Raw genomic sequence first — 19,936 nt, 5'->3', positions numbered from 1 at the left:
CTGAGGCAGAAGAATCACTTGAACCCGGGAGGCAGAGGTTGCAGTAAGCTGAGATCGCACCACTGCCCTCCAGTCTGGGCAACAGAGAGACGCTCCACCTCCAAAAAAAAAAAAAAAAAAAAAAAGATACTGCAGCTTCTATCTTGGTTGCTCACTTGCTATCTTGGGTCCCTCCCTCTGGGAAAAGTCAGTTGCCATCTCCCAAGGATCCCATTGGACAGGCCCATTTGGCAAGGAACAGCCACCAGCTAGTAGCATGAGTGAGCCATGTTGGAAGTGGATCCTCCAGCCACAGTCAAGCTTCCAGATGACAACTGCCCTGGGAAACGACTGAAGCTTCATGAGAGACCCTGAGCCAGAACCACCCCATGAAGTCACTCTTGATTTCCTAAAGTCTCAGAAACTGTAAAATATAAATGTATGTTGTTTCAAAATTCTAGGTTTTGAGGTAATTTATTATACAGCAATAGATAAGTAATACAATAATCCTGCTACCAGCACCTTAATCTCCCAATGAAAGTTAAAATTCATCCAACACTCAATCTCCCAGCTATGCTGACTGCTCCTAATCAGGTATCTCTCCCAACATATATATATACATAGTGCTATCAGTGGCTATTATTTGTTGGGTTTCACAAAGCCAGAAATCATCTACATCTACTCTCTTTTCTTCTGGTTTTGAATAGCAAAATGCAACAGGGAGATGTTCTCAGAGGGAGAACAACAAAAAAAAGGGTCCATGCTGAACAGAACTTGGTTGCTTTGAAATCGGAAGTTCTAGAGGAGGTATTCTGACAGTGGCCACGAAAATCTGCCCCCAGAATTTTGTCTAACCCACCCCAGACAGAGTTATCCAACAGCCTGGTATGGTACAGACCAGGAGCTCGCAAAAGGTGGGCCCCAGGCAGCAGCACCAGTAGCACCTGGGAAATTGTTGGAAATGCAAATTCTTGAGCTCCACCCCAGATCACCTTAATTGGACTCTCTGGGAGTAGGGCCCATCAATCTGTGTTTAGCAAGCCCTCCAGGTGATTCTGATCCTAATCAAGTGTGAGCCCACTGTCTAATGCGGCGCATACCAAAGCAGGTGCACGGGTCTTAATCATCACCTTAGTCCTCTGAAACAGGCAAGTGTGTCCATTTTACAGAAGAAGGAACTAAGGCCTGGAAGGGAAGTCCTTGCTCGAGACTAAACAGAATCCCAGCAACATAGGGCAAGCCTGGAATTCCCACCCCAGACCAATGCACAGCCAGTGCTTCCACATCGCCAACCCAGAAATGTTTTCTCTCCGCATCATGCTCATTTTCAACCCTTTCGGGGTGACTTATTCATCATCCAAATATATTATTTTTTTGTTTGACTAAAGGCAATTACATTTACATTTTCTCTAAGTACTGGAACGTAATGGGTGAAATTCCTATCAGCGATCTGGAAGAACTCTAAGGGTCTAAAGTGATTCTTTCATAATTAAAGATATGACTATGTATAATGTGATTTGTAAGATAAGGTATAACTTTGGGGGTGTTCTAATTCTTTAAAAATTGTTGATCCTACTATGGATGTCTTGCAGCTTTCAAAAAATCATGTGTGAAAATTAAGCATTAGTTCCGTGTAAAATACAGTGCTAGAAATTGTGGAGGATGCAACGTCGCATAAGACTGTTACTGTTTTTTAAAATTGATTTTTAAACATAGAGACAGGGTTTCGCCATATTGGCCAGGCTGAATCTCAAGTGATCTGCCTGCTTCAGCCTCCCAAAGTGCTGGGATTACAGGCATGAGCCATCGCGCCCAGCCAAGACTGTCACCTTTAGAGAGAGCTTATTATCACCTAGTGTTCATGTGAACACAGGATTTAAATACACACTACCCCCCAAAACAAATGGCTAAAGGATATTTGTGCACATTTTATTTTTCCAGATGGCTACCACAATATTTGAAGAACTAACAAGTTTAAAAATGTAAAAGGCCAGTAAGGCAACATTGGGCACTGGGGCAAGTGAAGGGGAGGGAAGAAGCATGAAGTCAGGGGAGGCGGCAGTGGCTGATTCTGCAGGCTCTGCAGGCTTGGGGCAGAGTTAGGGTTTATGTGGGCAGGCAGCATTGCAGGGGATTAGGCAGGGGAATAACATAGTCATTTAAAATGATTCTTCTGACTGATGACAGGTTTTCAGATGTTTCACCTCCTCCTCCAGTCACACCTTGTGTCCAAGCCATGAGGACTCACTGAGAGGAACGTAATAAATAGTAATTTAAGGGAAAAAATAACAATTAAAAAATCTATAATAGCAGTTTAAGGGACAAAAACCAAAAAATTTATTTGGAATTATTCATGTTAAGCTTAACATTTTCTAATATAGTCCTGCATCCATTTTTTTTGTTTTTGAGATGACATCTCACTCTGTGGCGATCTTGGCTCACTTCACCCTCTGCCTCCCAGGTTCAAATGATTCTCCTGCCTCAGCCTCCTGAATAACTGGGATTACAGGTATCTGCCACCACACTTGGCTAATTATTATTATTTCTTTTTAGATGGAATTTTGCTCTTGTTGCCCAAGCTGGAGTAAATGGCATGATCTTGGCTCGCCACAACCTCCACCTCCCGGGTTCAAGCGATTCTCCTGCCTCAGCCTCCCGAGTAACTGGGATGACAGGCATGCACGACCACACCTGGCTAATTTTGTATTTTTAGTAGAGACGGGGTTTCTCCATGTTGGTCACGCTGGTCTCAAACTCCCGACCTCAGGTCATCTGCCGACCTCGGCCTCCCAAAGTGTTGGGATTACAGGTGTGAGCCACTGTGCCTGACCTGTATCAGTTTTTAAAAGACTGTCAGGCACGTCAAAGCCACAGGAGGAAAAACCCCTACATTCGTGCACAACAGAAAAGCTTTGTTTTCAGTAAACATGCACATCTTCAAAGAATGGTTGCAATCCAAATTGTTTAGTAACTATTAGAAGAACAAGGAAGGCTGTGTCCTCTGAATTATAATGTGCTTTTCATCTAAATTGCTGCATATTGGGGGTTGAATCATGCTGGGAGTTTGACGTATGTAAGGAAAATTATTAGGCTGATGGAATATAAAGATTCTTATAATAACAGCCAGTATTTTGGCATTTATAAATGAATCTGAAAAGGGTGAAGAATTTCATTGTTTTGCAATTAATACCACAAAATGTGGCCCTTGTGTTCCACTGGCCCTGAAAATTGTTTCAGATCTTTCCTTGGTGCAGTGTGTATTAAATAGTAAAATGGACATATGTCACAAAACAGATTTATTCCTACAAATTTACATAAAAAATAAGAAGTGAAAAAATAAACACAGATTTTGATGTGCTGGCTTGGGAGCCCAGAGACCAGGCCTGGCTTGCTTTTAAATTGTTGTGTGACCTCAGCCATGTACCTGTGCCTCTCAAGGCCTAAGGTCCTCTTTGTAAAAAAGGAGGCTACATTAGATGATTTCAGCTCCAATGTCCTTGGAGACTCTCATTATTTTCTAATTGTAAATTATGCTTTTTCTAATAGTAAATAAGAAACTAAACTGTATTCATGTATGACAGAGAATTCTTTGTTGTTTGGACTTTGTTTTGTTTTTGAGACAGAGTCTCACTCTGTCGCCCAGGCTGGAATGCAGTGGCACAATTTTGGCTCACTGCAACCTCTGCCTCCCGGTTTCAAGCAATTCTCCTGCCTCAGCCTCCCATGTAGCTGGGATTAACAGGCTCCCGCTACCATGCCTGGCTAATTTTTGTATTTTTAGTAGAGACAAGGTTTCACCATGTTGGCCAGGCTGGTCTCAAACTCCTGACCTCAAGTGATCTGCCCACCTTGGCCTCCCAAAGTGCTGGGATTACAGGCATAAGCCACTGCACCCAGCCTACTTTGTTATTATTATAGATGTCAGATACAATGAATTTCTCTGAGTTTCTCTTTAAAGATTTAGCCTGCAAACTTCCTTGTCCTTTGTTTTCAAATCTCAACTTTCCTGTTCCTCCTTGCCCCTAGTTATTGTAAAACAGCCTACCCCCTTCCTGTCAGTTCTAATCAATACCTCACATCTGTTCCCTTGCACCCATTGTTCCCCCCAAACAGCATGTCTCACACGCTTCACCACTGTACCTCACGTCCCCTTCCCTTCCATATTTAGAAAATATTCCCAAGTAGTCAGTCGGGTCAGCTCAGATTGTTTGGTCCGACCCCAGCCCATGGGGGAGGGACACAGAGGTAGGGATTGTATTAAGGATATAGAAACCGCTGGTGTCCTTTGTTCTTTGTGCTCTTGCAATCTTGATTGACTTGAGTGGCACCCTTCTGCGTAAGTAAATTGCCTTGCTGAGAAAACTTTTGCCTGAGTGCTGGTTTTACTGTGCAGCACTGAGCATTTATTCCTAGTGCATTTGTATATCCAATATAGAATATTTTATAAGACAAAAACAAAGACTCAATTTGTAATATGAATCCTCTCCATCCAGGTTGGAGGCTATCCACTTCCTCCCAACTCATTTATTTGATTAATGTGTTTAGATTTTCTTAGCCAGTGTTGTGATTATCTATTGCTAAGTACATAAGTTTCACTTCATTTCATTAAGTTCCACTAGCTTAAGTTTCACTAAGTTCCACTTAGTTTAAGTTTCAACTATGAAACTTAATGGCTTGAACATCTATTCTATTTTGCTCATGAATTTGGGAAGGACTCAATTATGTAGCCCACCTCTTTCTGGCTGGAGGGGTGGGGGATGGAAAACCCACTTCCAGGGTAGTTTCTCCACTCAGATCCCTGGCACATTGACAGGGCAGCTGGAAGGCTCCTCTGGGCCTCTCCATGTGGTCTTTCAGCATACTGGTCTGAGGATAGTCAGACTTCTAACGAGCCATCTCAGGTTTCCCAGAGAGGGTATTATAAGAGACAGGAAGAGGAAGCTGCCAATTTCTTAAAGCTGTGGCCAGAAACAGGCACAGTGGCACTTCTGCCATATTCTATCAGTAAAGTTGCTACAGAACCCTCCTAGATTCAAGGAGAGGAAACACAGAGCCCACTCATCAGTGGGAGGAGTGTAAAAGAACTTGTGACTATTTAAAATCTACCTCAAAGTAGGCTGCTGTACTGATGTCAGTTTTTATTTATTGAGTGCTTAGCAAGCATAGTAGCTGCTTTAATCTTTCCAATAACTCTGTAAGATAGATATCTTTATTAACACTATTTTACAGATGACGAAACTGAGACACAGTGAAGCTGATCAAGCGGCCCAATCCCCCCTAGAACTGTATGTGAGCTAGGTTTTGAACATAGGCAGTTTGTGCATGGGAAATTAATGAGCTAATTAGGTTATTTATTATCATAACATCATGTAATTATTACAGCAATGATAAGGCACATTACAAGCACTGTGCAAGTAAGCAGCCTTTCCATGTTCCAGGTAAGTACCCTTCTTGGTTGGGGATGGTCCCAGCTGCTTTTTTGCTGTGGGTTCAGAAGATTGTGCCTATGGGTGAGTGATGGACTATTCAAGGGCACCTTCCACAGGAATCTTTGTCAGTTTCTCTAGGCATGAATCTTGCAAACAATATAAAAGTCTTCAAGCAACACACACACACACACACACACACACACACACACACACACACACGAGTACCAGAAACCCAAGATCAACAGGTTGACAAAACAGTTGGAGGGGGCCAGGCGTGGTGGCTCATGCCTGTAATCCCAGCACTTTGGGAGGCTGAGGTGGGCGGATCACCTGAGGTCATGAGTTGGAGACCAGCCTGGCCAACATGGTGAAAACCTGTCTCCACTAAAAATACAAAAGTTAGCTGGGCGTGGTGGTGTGCACCTGTAATCACAGCTCCTTGAGAGGCTGAGGCAGGAGAATCGCTTGAACTGGGGAGGTGGAGATTGCATTGAGCCAAGATTGTGCCACTGCATTCCAGCCTGAGGTGACAGAGTGAGACTCCATCTAAAAAAAAGAAAAAGAAAAAGAAAATGGAGGGAATTTCAGAGAGAGAATACAAATTACACTGGTGCTCCTGTCCACAGTGTCCTATGGACACTTTACAGATGGCACAGCTAACAAAGCCCTCTTCTGCGTGGAACATGTGTTTCAGCCCCCTGAGGGCTATTACCTGGTTAGTGAGAGGGTATCACTTTACAGCACCTGTTAATTGAGTGACACCATGCTGCACCACAGGAACAATGGAATGTTTGGGTGCCATGGAAATTAGTACCAAGGCAATCTTGCCAGGCACTTGGGTATAGCCTTTGTACATGTAGCCCACTTTTATCTTGCCCAAACTTCAGACTGATTTTTTTTTAAACCAGATATTCAGAGTGAGTCAAACCCCTTTAATCCAAGATCCCCTAACAATACAGAGAGGAAGCTGCCCTGCCCAATAGCAAGGCTGCTTGACACTTTGAGGAAATGAGCTCAGTCCTCCCAGGAAAGGCACACCTTCAATGCTACCTTATCCCTTTAGTTTGCCCTGACTCTTCTGGGAAAATGAACTGCTCTCCAATCTGTATTCAATGCATTCCTCTAGAATAGCTTATTGAGTACTTCCTATGTTACTCCCTTTCTGCAGAATACTTTTGGGAATCAACTCATTTAATTTATACCAGAGCCACGGAGTCTTCCCATCCACATTTGACAGAGTTGATGAAAACTCAAGAGGTTATGTAACTTGCCAAAAATCACACAGGTTGTCCTGTCTGCCTCAAAAGTCCACAAATTTGACCACACAGCCCTGCTGCCTCCCACTGATCACGGGGGCCTATATGTATCTGTCCCCATGTCCAGTTCCCCATCAGGTTGTAAAGTCCATTAGGGCTGGGGCTGGTGCTGAGTAAGGCTCCCAGGACCTAGTACATTCTCAGTAAATGCTTGAATCAAGTTTACAAAGGTTGAGCATCTCCAGGGCTCTATGGGCCCAAGAATTCTAACTCAAAATTGGTGTATCTCACACACCTTCTACTCTAGGAAGCATAATGACCTAGGGTTCCTGGTGTAGTTTGAAATCCACTGCTGTGCTTGTAATGAAGGTCATGCTTTCACACATGACTTCTCATCCATGACTGCGTGGTTGGGGGGATAATAAGGCAGACCCATGCCTGGAAAGGGGGGCACTCTAGGTCAGTGGCTCACTTTGGTTCAAAGACTCCCAAGTGCTTTGCCAAATGTTCATTAGACACACATGGCAGGTAGGATGTTCCCACTCAACCTTTGATCTTGATCTCCTTCACTGGGGTTAGACTTGCATTGTAGTTTGACAGCTTCCCAGCCAACCCTGGCTCCATCATCTCTTATTTCCTTTTACACAGGCACTTTCTCTGGTAAAATTCTTGCATGTTTAAAACTGTCTTGATATCTGCTTTTTGGAGGACCCAGACTAACAGAGTTGATATTTCAATTTTTTATTCATTTCCTTATCATCAATGACTACTTCTATTCACTCTAAGATGACCATGTAGATTAGGGAACCCAATGTCACAGCAGCAAATCCCTCTTTTCTAAGATGCCTTTCAGGAGTATGTCCCACATACTAGGCAGTGTGCCAGGTCCTTTATATGCAGTCTTCCCTTCATTCTCCAACAGTCCTGTGAGATCAGTAGGATGACTTTCCTATTATCCTATGATAGGTCATCCTACTGATGACTGTCCTATCATTTCATGGATAGGACATCTGAGGCTTAGGGAGGTTAAATTATTTGCCCAAAGGTCACACAGCCAAAAAATGAGTGTTCAGATTCTAGACTGTTTATTATTTCATTTAATTCTTCCCATAAACCCAGTGGAAAATATAAGCAAGAATAAGAAAAGCTAACACTTACTGGACGCTTAGGTGTCAGGCACTTCCCATATATTTTTTCATTTAATTCCCACCATAACCCCATGAGGGATGTACTATTGTCCTCATTTCACAGACAAGAAAACTGTGGTGGGGAGAAATTAGGAGATTTGCTCAGGGTCCCCCAGCCAGGAAGTGGCAGAGCCAGAATTCCTGCTGGGACCAACTGGCTCCAAGAGCGCATGTATTCCCTCCTTCTTGCCTCCCACTTGTGGCAATACTGTCCCAGCCATAAGGAAAGGTGCTTTACCTTAGCTGCTGTTCATGTGGTTTTGTCTGCATCCATTGCTACTCTTGAAGGGAATTACATACAACTCAGGAAAACTGACCCTTTCCACATTGGATTCGACTCCAGACACAGGTCTAGCCTTGTTTCAGAACCCTCTGCTTTTCATTTCATTTGAATCCATATTAAAACATAATAGTCTGCATATTCAATATCTTACAATTGAACACTAAGAAGCCACCAAAGATCATATTTATTGTGTTTATATACAATGTGTTGACACAGAAATTTACAGCAAGTAAAAAAGTTACAAACTGGACATATGACTCCATTTAAAAATGACATATTCATAGTTATAGATTTGGAAAATATAAAACCAACTTCTGTGTTTACAATCTCTTAGTGGTAAGTTTACAGGTGGTTTTGTTTAAAGTATCATACAGGGTAACTTTGCTCTTCTAAAAATCCTCTGTTCTTTGCCTATTCCTTTCCTCCCTCATATCCCCTGGCAACCACTCATCTTTTCACTGTCCCCATAGTTTTGCCTCTTCCAGCATGCCATATTAAATTCCCAGGAGTAGGATTGCTGGATCATATGGTTTAAGTGTGTTTAGTTTTGTAAGAAACTACCAAAATGTTTTCCAAAGTGGCTGAGCCATTTTGCATTCCCACCAGTAATTAATGAATTCCTCCAAGTGGGCATAGTGGGTCATGTCTGTAATCCCAGCACTTTGGGAGGCTGAGGGGGACAGATCACTTGAGGTCAGGAGTTTGAGACCAGCCTGGCCAACATGGTGAAACCCTGTCTCTACTAAAAATACAAAAATTAGCCAGGTGTGGTGGCACACACCTGTAATCCCAGCTACTCAGGAGGCTGAGGCAGGAGAATCGCTTAAACCCGGGAGGTGGAGACTGCAGTGGGTTGAGATCATGCCACTGCACTTCAGGCTGGGCAACAGAGCTAGATTCTGTCTCAAATAAAAAAAAAAGAAAAAGAAGAGCTCCTCCACATCCACACTAACATTTGTGTTGTCAGTGTTCTGAATTTCCACCATTCTAATTAGTGTGTTGTGGTATCTCATTTTGTTTCCCTGATGAGATATGTGGAACATTTTTTCATATGCTTATTTGCCATCTGTGTCTTCTTTGGTGAGATGCCTGTTAAGGTTTTTGGTCCAATTTTAAAAGTTGGTTGTGTTCTTATTTGTGAGTTTTAAAGGTTCTTTGTATATTTTGGATAATATTTCTTTATCCATCTTTTACAATTTTTTCCTCCCAGTCTATGGCTTGCCTTTTCATTCTGTGACAGTGTCTCACAGAGCAGAAATTTTAAAATTGTAATGAAGTCTAGCTTATCATTTTTTTTTTTCATGGGTGGTGCCTTTGGTGTTATATCTAAAAAGTCATTGCCAAACCCAAGGTCAGGTAGATTTTCTCCTAAGAGTTTTATAGTTTTGCATTTTACATTTAGGTCTGTGATCCATTTTGTTAATTCTTGGGAAGGATGTAAGATCTGTGTCTAGTTTCACTTTTTGCTTGTAGTTGTCTTAGTTATTCCAGCACCATTTGTTGAAAATACTGTCTTCACTCCGTCACATTGCCTTTGCTCCTTTGTCAAAGATCAGTTAACTATATTCATGTGGGTCTATTTCTGGGTTCTCTATCTGTTCCACTGATCTGTCCATTCTTTGACCAATACCACACTGTCTTGATTACTGTAGTTTTATAGTATGGGTAGTGTACATTGTGTAGTGTAAGTCTTCCGATTTTAATTGTCTCCTTCAATATCATGTTGGCTATTCTTGGCTTTTACCTCTCCATTTAAACTTTAAAATCAGTTTGTTGATATCTACAGAATAACTTGCTGGGATTTTAATTAAGATTGCACTGAATCTATAAAGTTGGCAAGAACTGACATCTTAATTATTAATAGAGTCTTTTTATTCATGAATGGACTATCTCTGCATTTATTTTTTCTTTGATTTCTTCCAATAGAGTTTTGGAGTTTTCTTCATATAGACCTTATACATTTTTACAAGTTTTATACCTACGTACTTCGTATGTTGGGTACAAATGTAAACAGTATTGTGTTTTAAATGTCAAATTCTCTGTTCACTGCTGGCATATGAGAAAGTAATTGATTTTTGTATATGAACCTTGTATCTTGCAATACTGGTATAACTACTTACTAGTTACAGCTTTTAAAATTCATTCTGATTTTCTACACAAATGGTCATGTCATTTGTGAAAACGTTTTACTTCTTCCCTTCTAACCTGCATACTTTTTATTTCCTTTTCTTGTCTTATTGCATTAGCTAAAACTTCCAGTATGATGTTGAAAAGCAGTGGTGAAGGGGGCCATCCATGTTTTGCTCCTGATCTTAGAGTGCAGTGGCATGATCATGGCTCACTGCAGCTTGACTGCTTGTGCTCAAGCAATCCTTCCACCTCACCCACCTGAGCAGGTGGAACTACAGTTGTGTGCCACCATGCCTGGCTAATTTTTGTATTTTTTGTAGAGACAGGGTTTCATCATATTGCCCAGGCTGGGGTTTTTTTTTTTTTTTTTTTTTTTTTTTATAGATGTTCTTTATCCAGTTGAGGAAGCTCCCATGTTTTCCTAGTTTACTGAGAATTATTTTCATGATTGTGTTGTATCTTGCTAGTATTTTGATTTGCTGAGAATTACTGCATCTATGTTCATGAGAAATATCGGCTTACAGTTTTTTTTTTGAGACAGAGTTTCACTCTTGTTGTCCAGGCTGGAGTGCAATGGCGTGATCTTGGCTCACTGAAACCTCCACCTCCCAGGTTCAAGTGATTCTCATGCCTCAGCCTCCCAAGTAGCTGGACTACAGGCATGCACCACCACGCCCAGCTGATTTTTATTAGTAGTAAAAACAGGGTTTCTCCATGTTGGTCAGGCTGGTCTCGAACTCCTGACCTCAGGTGATCCGCCCGCCTTGGCTTCCCAAAGTGCTGCAATTACAGGCGTGAGCCACTGCGCCTGGTCTACAGTCTTCTTATAATCTTTGGTTTTGAAATTGAAGTAAAGTTGGCCTCCTTGACTGAGTTAGGATATATTCTTTCTGCTTCTATCTCTGGAAAACACTGTAGAGAAATGGTATAATTTCACCCTGCATGTTCAGTAGAATTCACCAGTGAATCCATCTGGGTCTGGTGCTTTCTGTTTTGGAAGGTTATTATTGATTCAGTTTCTCTGATATAGGTCCATTCAGGTATAGGTCTATTTCTTCTTGTGTACGTTTTGGCAAATTGTCTTTTAAGGTCCATCTAGGTTATCAAATTTGTTGGCATGAAGTTGTTCATGATATTCCTTTATTATCCTTTAAACGTCTATGGGCTCTGTATTGAAGTCTCTTCTCATTTCTGATATTAGTTGTGTCCTTCCCCCCCCCCCCCCCCCCTGGTTTTGGGGTTTTTTTTTTGTTTTTTTTTTTTAAAAAAAAAAAAAAAAAAAACAAAAAAAAAAACTACTTTTGGTTTTGTTGAGTTTCTCTACTGAAATACTTCTTCAATTTCATTGATTTCTACTCTTAATTCTTGTCTTCTGCTTGCTTTGGATTTGCTTTTCTTTCTCTAGTTTCCTAAAGCGAACACATACATGATTGATTTTAGAACTTTTTTTTTTTGAGACAGAGTATCACTCTTGTTGCCCAGGCTGGAGTGCAATGGTGCGATCTCAGTTCACTGAAACCTCCGCCTCCCAGGTTCAAGTGATTCTCCTGCTTCAGCCTCCCAAGTAGCTGGGATTACAGGCGCCCGCCACCACGCCTGGCTGTTTTGTATTTTTGGTAGAGAGGGGGTTTTGCCATGTTGGCCAGCCTGGTCTCAATGTTCACTAGATCCAGCTGGTTGATGGTGTTAAGTACAACGATGTCCTTGTTGATCTTCTGCCTGCTAGTTCTGTCCATTAGTGATAGAGGGGGTGTTGAAATCTCCAGCTATGATAGTGGATTCATCTATTTCTCATTGCAATTCTACCGGTTTTTGCCTCACATACTTTGATACTCTGCTGCTAAGTGCATTGGTCAAATAATTGAGAATGAGGTTTTGAAAGAGCTCTAGCTTTGTTTTGTTCCTTCTGGTGGCTGCTAGGCTGCAACAGGAATGTGGGCTGTTAGTTTTCAGGGCTTCTACAGCTGGACAGTGAAAAAGGCGATGAATCCAAGTTAAAACATGACCAAGGCTGTTGTCCTTAGGTAGATTTAGTAGTTTTTCTTGAATTAAATGCTCTTGAGGCTGCTGACAGCCTTTAATTTTCAGACTTCTGTAACAGTCGATCTGAGAAATTTTGCCAGTTTTATCATGGCTCTTACGAAGAAGCTAATTTTTGGAGCTCATTACTCCTGCCATTTTCACTGACATCATTTAGCAAAAGCTTTTCGACCATTTGGGCTTTAAAGATAAAAATTTATGTTGGCTTCCATGAAGGGATTAAAAAAAAAGATGAAAATTTAATTTTCCTTAAAGAAGGGTAAAGAGAAAGAAATCTAAGATTAAATTACTATTTTTTTCAATGAAAACACATGGACACAAAGAGGGGAACAGACACTAGGGCCTACTTGAGGGTGAAAGGCGGCAAGAGTAAGATGTTCAAAAACTACCTATTACCTGGGTGATGAAACAATCTGTACACCGACCCCCTGCGGCATGCAGTTTACTTACATAACAAACCCGCACATGTTCCCTTGATCCTAAAATGTTTTAAAAAATTAGTTTCAAATTATGGAAATATTTCAACCTGTATTTCAATTCTAATTAAGATAGTAGACAGGTAAGAGTCATAGGGGAAAGGGGAATGAGGCAACCACAAGGAAATGAGAAGTAACACAAGAAGAGGAATGAAGCAGAGAGATGCAGACATTTTTTAAGTGCTGGAGACGGAGAGATGGAGAACTGATCTAGAATGGAGAGCACTAGATATCAGCATTTTTCGTCTTAAATGTAGTCACTAGCCAAACTTTCCTATCTTGTTTCAGATTAGGTTGTGCTTTGAAAGGGATGAACACAGTAACACACCAGAGAGGGGACTGGTGCTACATTCTTCTGGAGACTGAGGTAGGGAAGAGGTCGGTTTTCTACCTTTGGAAAAGAGCAGATCCAACAACCAACCAATCAGCAGCACTGCCAAGCAAGAACTTTCCAACTCAAAATACATGTTTGTTGCCCAGTTTTATATCTGGACTACCCACACTCTAAGGGTACCACAAAAAGGGAAGGAACAGGAATAAAGGAAAGGCTACCAAGCATACCCATGGAAAAGCTGAAAGCAGCAACAAATCGATTGACATCATTTTGGCCTGACTGTGGAAATGGAACCCAAACTATCCTCCTCAAAATGGCAGAGAATATTGCCCCATCCCACTGAGGTAGGGGTTGGCCACGTGATTTGTTATGGCCAGTGGAGTGTTGGCAGATGTGATGCACGCAGAAGGCACAAACCATACTTGTGTGGGTTGGGCTTGCCTTCTTATGCTTCTACCATCAGTGTGGAAACTTCTGTTTAACTTTTGTATTTTAGCCCAGGCCCAAAGATGAACATAGATGGAGCAGGTGGAAACACAACTCATAGCAGGTAGTAAAGCCCTGCCAGAGACCCAGCTTGAAGCACTCATCCACACAAGCTAATGTCAGCCAATCTGCAGAGGCATGAGTAAGAATGATTATTTTAAGCAACTGAGATTTGGGGTGGTTAGGTGGCAACAGCATCTGAAACATTAAGTAGACATCATTCTTGTAGGATCCACTCCTGAGGCCAAACTATGTTACCTCCCCCTTTACTGCTGTATGCCAAGAGCCTAGCACAGTTCCTGGCACATAGCAGGTGTTCAATAAACACCTGTTGCAGTCAGATTTACATTTCTTCTAAAAATAGCAATCTAGGAGAATAAAACTGAGGAGAACTTACATAATTAAGTGTTCAGTGTGTGTCTCAACTTAAAAATCAACAATTTCAACAAAGACCAGATTGCATGTCAGCAGTCATTAGGGGGTTAAGAGCACTGACTATGGACATGACTGCCTGGATTTGAATCTAGGCTTCACAAATTACCAGCCAGGTGACCTTGGGCCAACACTACTTCATCTCCCTCTTTCCTCATCTGTTAAATGGTGCTATAAATAGTACCTACCACATGGAACAGTTGTGTGGATTAAGACATAATTTATTTCAAGTACTTACAATCTTGCCCGGTACATGATAAATGCTGCATAGGCGTTTTCTATTATTACCTGCATAAAGACCATTTTGAGAAAGGTTATTAAAGCCCTCTTCACCTGTTCCTCTCATCACCTATTTATATCCATTTGTTCTCACTTCTATTATCTAATCTTGTACATGTTTCCACTTAGCTCTTTTGTATATTTTCATCATCTTTCTATGCTCAGGATTGCTAAGTGCCAATATCTACTCTATCCCAAAGCGCCCCTCCACCAACTCCACCAACTATTTAAAGAACTGCTGATTTTGTTCTTTTCACACAGGGTATCATTTGCCCCCTTCTCCATCTGTTCAAATCTGATTCTTAATGTCCGGACCTAGTCTTATATGATGCCTGTTCTGATCTTCCCTCCCAATGTGATCTTACTCTGTACCTTTTATCAATTCATCTCTACCTCAATTACACTTTTATTACTTTCTACTTATACCTTTCCACAATGAAATTAATTGTAAGCTCCTAGAGGACAAGATCACAATTTCTTGGTTTTCTGCCCATTCCTACTGCCAAGTATACAGCAGGCAAGCAATATTTGTTGAATAAATATATTTGAAAATCCCATATAGATAGGTTCATGTAAAGTCTAAATCAGCTTTGCTAAAAAGTCATTTTTTTTTAAATTAAAAAAGGAAAAAAAAAAACTTGTCAATTCAATGCTAGACAGTTTAAGGGAAAATAAGTTTGCATGTAAAAGAGACAGACACTTGATTTATTGCATTAAAAAACTTTATTTCTTTTAAAAGGTCCAATATAAGCCAAATTAACCCCAAAATTTACAGCTACACTTCGAGATCTCCTGAACTAAATGGCACTGTTTGAGATGAGTGTCTTGTTAAAGGAGGTCATTTGCTATTACCACCATTTCACCCAAAGTAGTTCTAGAGCAGAAGCTGGTATTATAATACACATCAGATATTTCAGGTGTCATCTTTTATGCGTAAGTTAAATAAAGCAAACAGGCTTTTCTACTCTGTGTGAGGATAAGAAACACTACAGAACAGGGCCTGAATGCTTTAGATATACAAGGTGTAACCATAAAGGAAATTTCTACGGCACTGTGTTCATTCATTCAAGTAGTTCATGTACTTATTCCAACAATACTGGTGTAGTTCAAATAAAATTTGAGACAGTACTTTGGGTTTCCCTTCATTGGGTGCAGACCAAAGGAAGTGGTTAAGCTGGAGGGCAGACTCTCACAGATGGATTACAAAAGTAATGAAATAGTTTTCTTAGTGGGGTGGCATTCGCAAGAACTACCTTAATGTTTTTGGTAACAGCATCATTTACATATAAGTGATGCATGATAGAAGTTCTGGTATATGTGATAAATTAAAAACAGCTTGTCACTTTATAGCCACACCTTGGATTTCATTAGATGTGGTAAATCTAATAGTGTGTCAAATGAGTCCTTCTGGAAATCACTTCAGCAGAGAAGTCAAACAGCCTGTAAAAGAGAAGACATGGCAGAATGTGCGAGATTCATCCTTCCAACATTCTCAGGGTTCTCTTGGAGGACAGACCCGGGCCCAAAGACAGAAGTTACCGGGAGGGAGGCTTCAACTCCATCTAAGGAAGACCTTTCTAACAGTTAGAGCTGCTCAACAACTGAATGGACTGCTTGGTGAGGTAGAGTCACTTGGAAGTGTTCAAGGTGGAAAGATCACCCTTGTAGAAGGGACTCCTGCATTTGTTAAGAGGTTAGAGAGTGGATGAACCTCAGGTCTCTTTCAATTCTGAGATTCTAGAAAATTCCCTCAGGGAATTCAGAAGAGAATTCCTAAAAGGAAAGAGAAAGCACACATATGTATACTTTTAGAATCTGCTTGAATTTTCTTTTTTCTTTTTTTTTTCAAAAGGTACAATAGAAAATGTAGTCCACTGCCATTAAAATGCATATTCACCTTCCTATTACTAATAATTAGGAAGGGTTCATTATGACTTCTTTATATTATAAAGAAAAGATGGGGATTAGATTTATAATTTCTGTAAATATTTTAGAAAAAATGCTTAAAATCTAGTAGTCAATGCCCTAGAAACTTTATAGATTTGTAGATAATATGCACAGATACAAATACATTATTCATTAAATACAACTCACATCTGTGTTTTATTATACTCTAAAATATACAGGAATCTTGATGTACTGAAAGAGTGCAAGTAAATACAGTATTCAAGCAGTCACTATTTCTATGTACATGCTCATTAATTCTTCAAAAAACCCACAAAATTATCAAATAGATCAAAATACTGTTCTGTGTTTTCACACTTTATATTCAGAAAAACCAGCTGATAATTTACAATGTCATAAAGTTTCCAGTTTCACAATACAAAAAGGATAAAATGAAATTGGGTATCATTTTGTTGCAATTTATAGAACTTTACCCATACCTGTAAGACCCTTAAAGTTTATGAAATCATTTTCACTGGGAAAGTGACAGTTACAGTAAAAGCAGAACCACACAAATATTTATTTAAAGCTGAAATATCAGCCTTCTCTCTCTCTTTTGCTATTTGAAAGGTAGTCTTCAATTTGGCAGGCAACTGCTTCTCTCTCCAAATAGTAACAGGTTACAAACATGCTACTTTAAATATGAATAGGACCTAAGGCTTTAGTATTTTAAATCTTGCCCAATACAGAAATGCCTTCCAAGGGACTTAGTGATGTTTAATTTATGAACAACAAGGAATTATTTTCCTTTTGATTATTCACTTTTTCAAAACTCATAGATCAGAATAAACATAAAAAATCCCCCAACCCATGGTGGGGATACAAAAGTAACCTAAGTGACTAAGGTGTGCCATTCAAAGTAGAGAGGTTGAAGACTCCATGCCCCAGAACCACTTAGCTGCAATAGGGTGAAATAATCTACTTTTTGATTTCACGAATTTTTTTTTCTAGGAAATTCTTTACATTTTTAAACAAAAATAGTACTATTTTAAACCCAAACCATTTAAAACAGGGCAACAGCCTGACCCCAATCCATCTCAATGTCTATGTCACAAGCATTTTCACCCGTATTGCACCCAGTCAGCTGGTTTTTAATTCTAATAGTATAATAAATTGGAAATTTGAAATAGTTTATGTAAAAGAAAAAATGTAAAATACATGCTGCTTTCTCTCATGGTTTAATACAGCACTGGAGGGCTTTCAGATATTTTCCTTAAAAAGAAAAAAAAAAAACTCAACATTTAAAACCAAATCTCAGTTTCATTTCCAGAAATATTGCAGTTTGGTTTAGGTAATGTTTCATTTCATCTACTCCAGCTTCCACAAAATGGCATTTTATTAAAAAAACCTTTCAGTTATTTGGTCCTTTTGCAATTTGCTGTGCACATAATGCCTACTGTACCAAACTTTTATTGCCTTTAAATTTAGTTGTAATTTTATTGATAAAATTTAAATCTAGTGTCTTTATTTCTTCTGTTACGATAGTGTTGCTTATGTAAGCAGGTTAGAGTGCACAGTGTCCCCAATTATTCCTGGCACTGCAAAACCAAATTAAACAATTCCACAAAGAACTCTGACATCAACGTGTTTTCCTCAGTCAAGTCTATTTCAAGATTCTAGAAGTTCCTTTTGTAAAACTTGCCTTTAAAACTCTTCCTCCTAATGTCATCACATCTCTTAACATTGGCTCACTGTGCGATCTTTCCTCTTAGGTTGAATTTCTACGTGAATATCAAAGTGCCTTTTTCCTGAAAAAGCACAGTTTGAAGCTTTACTGTGAGAACTCCCTCCTCCTCAGCTTCTCAGTAGGTCTCAGAATCGGAGTCGTTGAGCTCATCCACGTCAGTGTATAAGTACTCCTGTTCCCCGCCAATGTTATTGAAACTGCAATAGGAGCTAGGTTCATTCCTCATGATGGGCAAAGCTTCAAAGCTGACTGTTTTTGAGGTGTTGGTATAACGGTTAATGGCATTGAATGTCAAGGATGATAAAGGACTACTTGATGAGACAGGCATCATGGTGGCCAAAATGAGAGCCAGGCAATCAGCCACATCCTTATTGGGAGCACAGGCCAAAGCTGGGGTATAGCCTAGAATTGAAGATAAAATTAAAAAATTAAGCATCCTGAGACATATTTCACCAAAGATAAGGAAATAAGCCTAAAGTACTTCAACTTTAGACGTATTTTACATTACGTAGCTTATAATAAATTGCTGTAACCAGCATGATTTGCAACTTTCTATTAAGTAGAAAAAGAATAGCCATAGAAACCTAGGGTGGAAGACATTAGACTAGACAACAGAAGAGGAAACAGGCCCAGAGAAGAATGACTTCCCCAAGATCTCACAACTTATCCGTATCCATCTGAATTCACAGAAGAAACGGGGCTAGAATAAGAAAAACACCACAGATCAGTGAATCTTCTTTCAGGATGGTAAGCAGAGATTTACTGTTAATTTGTAGTTATATCAGTGTCAAGAAAAAATAAAAAAATTTAATTTGTAGTTATGTAAGGAAGCTTTTTGACGCTAAGAAATCTAAATGTGTATAGCTTCATGGATCCGCCACAGGGCAGGTGCTCAGAAGATAGGTGTTGAACGAATAACACTTGGTTGTCAATTTAACTTTTCTCTTGGGGTCATAGTCTCTTGAAGAAAAACAGTAGACAAACTAAACAGATGAACTTTAAAAACTACTAAATCAAAACAAGTATTTCCTTCGTAAATATTCTCTTTTTTTAAGCAGAAGACAACTGACCTTAGTCATAAGCTACCACAAAGTGTCAACACAGCAAACCAAGGAGGAAACATTTGGTATCTCAGTTGGTACAAGACTCAGTCTTGAGGATGGAGCGGGAGAGAAGTGAGAACAGTGTGATGCCAGGCTTCAATTATACCATATGGAACTTTAATAGTTTATCACAAAACATACATTTGTGTAACCACTATAGAGGTTAAGAAAGAGAACACTACCAGCATACCAGAAACCTCCATATATCCTCTACCCAATCATTATACCTTTCTTCTTCCACAATGGTAACTACTATCCTGGCTTACGGGGTAGTAATTTCCTTGCTTTCAACTTGGAGTCATAAACACTATAGTTTTTTTTGAGACAGAGTCTTACTCGGTCACCCAGGCTGGAGTGCAGTGGTACAAACTTGGCTTACTGCAACCTCCACCTCCCAGGTTCAAGTGATTCACCTGTCTCAGCCTCCAGAGTAACTGGGATTACAGGTGTGTGCCACCACACCCAGCTAATTTTTTATATTTTTAGTAGAGATGGGGTTTCACTATGTTGGCCAGGCTGGTCTCAAACTCCTGGCCTCAAGTGATCTGCCTGTGTCAGCCTCCCGGATTACAGATGTGAGCCACCATACCCAGCCTACAGTTTAGTTTTGAGTTTTTAAAAAACTTAATATAAATGGAATCATATAGTATGTATTATTTCATATCTGGCTTTTTTGTGTAGCATTAGGTGAGATTTATCAATGTTGTATGTAACTGTAGTTGGTTCATTTTCATTGTTATACAGTATTTCATTGTGTGATTATACCATGGTTTAGTTACACATTTCAACTATTGGGCATCTGGTTGCTTCCAGTTCTCCCACATATTTTCATCTATGCTGTATTAGCCTTGATAAAGAAAGGATTTTTTTTTTTTTTTTTTTTTTTGAGAC

At 40.0% G+C, this 19,936-nt stretch overlaps 1 protein-coding gene across 8 annotated transcripts in view; it reads right to left on the bottom strand.

The window, feature by feature from the left end:
* Window positions 1–15,015: 15,015 nt before the first annotated feature.
* ANKRD28 (ankyrin repeat domain 28) overlaps window positions 15,016–19,936 on the bottom strand; it is a 203,291-nt gene continuing 198,370 nt past the window's right edge. For 5 of the 8 annotated variants that reach the window (XM_017881155.1, XM_017881232.1, XM_017880999.1 and 2 more), the window contains one exon: window positions 15,016–18,344. In XM_017881155.1, the coding sequence (XP_017736644.1) occupies window positions 18,058–18,344 (287 nt within the window). In that variant the 3' untranslated portion in view covers window positions 15,016–18,057. The remainder of the gene's footprint in view (window positions 18,345–19,936) is intronic. The other 3 variants (XM_017881094.1, XM_017881450.1, XM_017881589.1) reach the window with 1 other exon arrangement.

The sequence above is a fragment of the Rhinopithecus bieti genome, unplaced genomic scaffold (assembly GCF_001698545.2).
Source record: "Rhinopithecus bieti isolate Rb0 unplaced genomic scaffold, ASM169854v2 scaffold_12, whole genome shotgun sequence".
Taxonomy (NCBI): Eukaryota; Metazoa; Chordata; class Mammalia; order Primates; family Cercopithecidae; genus Rhinopithecus; species Rhinopithecus bieti.
This window is presented reverse-complemented; position numbering and strand designations above follow the sequence as displayed.